Source organism: Solanum verrucosum, unplaced genomic scaffold (assembly GCF_900185275.1).
Source record: "Solanum verrucosum unplaced genomic scaffold, falcon-dt-bn FXZP01000214.1, whole genome shotgun sequence".
Classification (NCBI taxonomy): Eukaryota; Viridiplantae; Streptophyta; class Magnoliopsida; order Solanales; family Solanaceae; genus Solanum; species Solanum verrucosum.
In genome coordinates this window covers 3,517,596-3,522,833 of record NW_026020059.1, presented here as the reverse complement: position 1 = coordinate 3,522,833, position 5,238 = coordinate 3,517,596, and the positions used below count along the sequence as shown (strand labels likewise).

The 5,238-nt window shown below is 31.9% G+C and overlaps 1 protein-coding gene across 1 annotated transcript; it reads right to left on the bottom strand.

The window, feature by feature from the left end:
* Window positions 1–845: 845 nt before the first annotated feature.
* Window positions 846–4,569, bottom strand: LOC125823294 (pollen receptor-like kinase 4). Its single transcript, XM_049502687.1, has 3 exons — window positions 3,801–4,569; window positions 2,590–3,273; window positions 846–1,853 (listed from the first exon to the last, which is right to left on the bottom strand). Exons 1-3 carry the CDS (start codon window positions 4,432–4,434, stop codon window positions 1,216–1,218), a joined length of 1,956 nt encoding a protein of 651 aa, XP_049358644.1. The 5' UTR covers window positions 4,435–4,569; the 3' UTR covers window positions 846–1,215.
* Between the last annotated feature and the right edge of the window lie 669 nt (window positions 4,570–5,238).

Below are 5,238 nucleotides of genomic sequence, written 5' to 3'. Positions count from 1 at the left end.
TTTTAATTCAAAGTTCAAAACCAAATTTTCAAAACTCAATCATAGAAGACTCGGGGCCAATCATGAGAGGGCAAAATGGTAATTTTCAGGGAAAAACAAAAAATGACTGACAAGATCATTACAGTGCACATGCTTGCACTTTAGCGTAATGCACTCTTTTCATAATGGGGTTGAATTACTCCTAGTGATGGAGGTCAAAGAAAATTAGAAAAATGACCCCAAGTTACTCTAGTTAAAGGAAGAAGTTCATAAGCAAATATGGTGTTTGAACAAGGGGGAGATGGTGTATTGAAAGTAAGAGTCCTTCTCTCATTTCATATTCAACACTAATGCTTCTATTTGAGTGTTTTATTTCCCTCATAATGTCTATGCCTTGTGTTTTCCTTCTATCGGTTGTGATCTCAAAAGAAGTTCAGTTCAGAGAAGTAAGTTGAGTTTACTATTCTAGTTTGGTCATCATTAAAGGAAGAATGTCCATAAGGGGTGATATTGTAACACCTCAGGTCTATAACGATATTTTTTGAACCGTTATAATAGATATCGTTGTCGTAGGTCTAATTTCTAGTAGTAGTGTTTGTAGCTATCCCTTTGTTTAGTAGAACATAGTTGGGAGTCATCAAGCAACTTCGAATGGAATTACTAATTAATTCATTTTCTCCTACCCTACAAATATTTGGTCTAATTTCAATAGATTTATATAATGATTTTGTATATTGATTGGACAAATAAAAGCAAAGGAGATTGAAAAATCTTCAATGAGGCAACCTAATGTTAATAATTTGAGGTGCTTAATTAGGTTGCCTAAATGAATAACAAGATGAATGAAAAGTCATCCCAATTTCTTATATACAAACATAATATAGTTTTTATTTATTTATAGATGCCAATTTTGCAAAGTAAGTCCCAAATAAGCTTTGATGAATGAATAATAATAATTAAAAAAAAAAGAAACACACCTAGACTATAGATTCATAAAGGACAAATTTACAATATGCAAACAAAAATTAAGTAACTTCATTTTTCTATCACTTATTTTTCTTTTTCTTTTTTTTTTCTTTTTTTCTTTTGTAGTAACCCCACATCATGGTTCAATATATCCTCCACCATGACAAAACAAAATCATATACCCAAAGTATATATAGTCATGCAATATGCATCCAATATAATCAAAATTTCCATATTATGATTATGAGCTTATCAATCAAAAATATTTTTTTATCTTGAAGTATGCATATTGTCAACTTCATTAGTTGCAACATTAGAGCTGAAATCACCTTTCTCTTTTACTTCATCAATCCTTTCAACTGCCTCTTTTATATCCCATCTCTTCTCCACATCAACCTCACAACAACTTAGTCCAATCTTCAATAACTTCATCATTTCACTCTCACAATCTTTTGTTCCTTTCATTTCCTTATCAAACACTTCTTTCTCTGATGATTCATCTCCAAGAGTAGTATTCACCCATGTCGCTAAATCATCGCTATCTTGTGTTCCTTTGCCTAAAAGATTTGAAGGGAATTTTCCAGTCAAGATCTCAAGGATTAGCATACCAAGTGTCCAAACATCAGTTTTTCTATTGATTTTGCCGGATTGTTTTAACTCTGGTGCTTTGTATGAGATCATGTGTTCATGTGCATGTTCAGCATTTACTACTGGTAGTAAGGCATAGTCTGTGAGAACTGCCTCAAAGTTTTCAGTTAGAAGAACATTTGAAGACTTGAGGTGACCATGAGGTGATGTTAAGCTTGGTAGCTCATTGTAAAGGTATAAAATTCCTTTGCTTACTCCTTTCACAATTTTCAAACGAGTTGGCCAATCAAGACTTTGGTTACCACGTGATTTGCTATTACCTGAAAAATCAAGAAAAGGTGGTCAAAACTATGAACAAAATATTACTCCCTCTCCCTCTGTCCGTCACTACTGACTTGGCACATGGATTATGAAGCAGTAAATGATAGAGGTAGTTTTATTAAATCACTCTTATTTAAATATAAGTCATTTAAACATTGAAAAATGAATAGTATTTAATAGCAAAAGTAAAATAGACATAAAATGAAAAATTATTCATTGGTTTTATAAACTGGACAAGTATTATTGGACATTTCATATACTGGACAAGTAAAGATAGATGCAGGGAGTACATCCTTCCTTTCAATTTAAGTGTCTTAATCTAAGTGAGTAAATAGTTTTAAAAAAAATAAAGAATTTTTTTAATTTTGTGGTCTTAAACTAAGCAGGTAGAATGTCACAATTTGAAAACTTACTAAATATAGAAACCGACACACTTTTTAGAACAGAACAAGAGTGAAAGCAAGACATTTAAATTAGGACAGAAAGGATAATTAATACTCTATTTTATCTTTTTAGTTGGTTTCAAAAAGAATGTTTCTTTCTTCTTCTTCTTTTAGGGAACTTTTTAATTCCAACTTTACTGATGAAATTTTTCATACCACAAAATTAAATTAAAGGATATTCTACTACATTTTAAGTATCTTTAGTCTCAAAGGTTTTCTTTTTTTTCTTAAACTGCATGTCAAGTTAAAACGAGACAAACAAATTGAAACAAAAGAGAGTAGAGATAGGTACCATGAAGATAAACAGCAAGGCTGACATTGTTGACATACTCAAAGACAAGAAGCTTCTCCTCTTTCCTATAATAGAAAGCAATAACAGGAAGCAAGTTCTTATGACTCAATCTTCCAAGCCTTCTCATATGTTCATGGAAATCTTCTTTACCAACTTTATTCATATGTCTAAACCTCTTAACAACCATGACAGGACCAGTACTAAGTGCAGCTTTATAAGTTGAACCAAACACTCCACTTCCCAACACTTCAGCAGAGGCTTTCAACAAATCAGGTAAGTCAAATTTCTCAATGTCATCTTTCAAGAATAGAAGTTTTTGTCCAGCAACTTCAGCTCTTTTACCGCCATCATTAGACGCGCGATCAGGAGTAGATGCAGCTGATGATTGGCCTTGTTCCATTTTGTTTAGATGATCATGAGATTGAGGGATTAGTTTTTGGTCTTGACTTGTTGGTGAGGAAGAACTTAATGATGATCCTCCAAGTACTACTTCTTGTTGGTGATTCTTCTTGCGACGATTGATTAGTGCAAACACAATAATGCCTATCACTACAACTACTATAACCACAATAAGGGCAATCTTCCAACCTGATGACGATGACGATGATGATGATTCTTGCTTCTTTTGTTCATCTTCCTTATTGCATGATTTTGCTAAAGGAGGACCACAAAGACCATCATTGCCTATTTTATAAGAAGAAAAATACTTATGTTTAGTTAGTTAATATATCAATACTGAATTTGGTTTCACTAGATGTAATCACATATAAAGACGAACTACATACATCATATTAATTAAGCCATAGTCTAAAATCGCGTACCTGTTACAGAAGTTTGTTCTATGAAATCCTTTCACAAGAACTTGAAAGAAGAAGAGAGGATTGTCTATCAAGTTTTTTTTTTTTTTTCTCAAAAAAAGAAAAGAAAAGTGTTGTTGGTTTCTATTAAGACAATTCTTTTATAATTCTAAAGAGATGGAGTACTACTACTTTTCAGAAATAATCTGAATAGTTGTGTCTCTTCCCTTATTATTTACATGGATGACCCGAATCTAATGATCTTTTGTTTATTATGTAGCCAATGATATGATCTTTTTAATGATCTAGGATTGGAAGACAAACATGGCATAATTATAAACAAAAAAAGTGTTAATTCATTGGACACAATAATTAATGAAATATAAAAAAGGAAAAGATCGAGGTAGGAATTACCATCATAAGCAGGAAAATATAGATGTGAATAGGAAGGAGGAATTGGACCCTCAAACTTATTGTTTTGAATATTCAACTCCCTTAGATTTGGCATATCACCAAAAATAGGAGGGAGTGGTCCTGTAAATTCATTATTTGCTAGGTGAAGTTTCTTTAATGAATTCATCCCTTCAAATATCTTTTGATCAATTGGACCAGAAAACTTGTTATTTGAGAAATAAGCACTCTTTAATGCAGGCAATTTATTTAATATTGGTAAGGAACCTTCAAATTTATTTTTGAAAACACTTATGGTTCTCAAATTTGGCAAGTCTTTAAGTATGTCCAAATCAATGGTACCACTTAACCCAAGATTTTCAAGATTCAAACCATAAACCTTTCCACTTTCGCAAAATAGATTGTTCCATTTAGGCTTATTGTTCTCTTTGATGCAAGGTGGTACATTAATATCCCACGTCGAGAAGGGATCTCCATCGAACTTTAATGATTGACGAAACTTGAGAAGAACCTCAGGCTCTGATAATTTTCCCTCTGTCACAAATGCTAATGAACACATGATGATAGCAAGGAGGAGGACATGTTTGTTTTTGTTTTTGTTTTTGTTTTTGTTTTTGTAGTTTTTTTGTGATGCCATGATTGCATAGAGAAGAGAGACCGTCTTCTTTATTTTTTAAAACTTTTTTGTTTTTTTTTTCTGGTGCGCGCACTTGCAGGTGCGCGCCCTCTCAAAGGGCTCCTACAAATGAAAGAATGCTACCTTTTTATGTAGTTTTGAAGCCAAAAGAAAGGTGGGAGAAAGAATATTATTTTTTGTTGCATACAGGAGAAAGCACAAGACAACAAGTTTTGAGAGTTAATTGGAGAAATAGACAAATGTGAAGAGGGGAATGTCAAGTTGACATAGTCCTCTCTTTTTTTCATAAATCACTCAGAAAACTACGCTTTACCCTTTGAACTCTCTTTGAATCACCTTCTTTTTGGAGTTTCTCTAATTAATAATAAATTAAAACAACTTTAATCACTTCTATATATATTATGGTATATTTTTTACATTATTACTATTCACTATTGGATTTTTTCATTCATTAATACCAACTTCAATCTTCCTTTTATATATTCGAATCGACATTGTGAGCGAGCTCACCTAGATGGAGTTTTCTTAGATGACCTAATAATATGAATAATTACGAGAGCATAAAAGTTAAACACTTCATTTATAAGTCTGACACAATTGTATTTGACGTGTGTTATCTCATATAAATTATAATATTTCTTATAACAATAATAATATATTTAATGTATTCCAACAAATAAAATTTGAAGAGACTAGTGTATACGCAGAACTTATTCTATCTTGGAAGGAAAACATATTTTTTTGCATTCAAGTATTTATACACTAATAAGATCTAGAGAGAAATTAAAGATGTACATCTTCTAG

What these genes read in the sequence shown, in the direction of transcription:
- LOC125823294 (XM_049502687.1), bottom strand. Translation starts at nt 4,434, where the DNA reads ATGGCATCACAAAAAAACTACAAAAACAAAAACAAAAACAAAAACAAA. An exon ending in ATATTTTCCTGCTTATGATG is followed by an intron (nt 3,274 to 3,800) that starts GTAATTCCTACC and finishes CTTATAAAATAG; the next exon opens with GCAATGATGGTCTTTGTGGT. An exon ending in CCTTGCTGTTTATCTTCATG is followed by an intron (nt 1,854 to 2,589) that starts GTACCTATCTCT and finishes TTGATTTTTCAG; the next exon opens with GTAATAGCAAATCACGTGGT.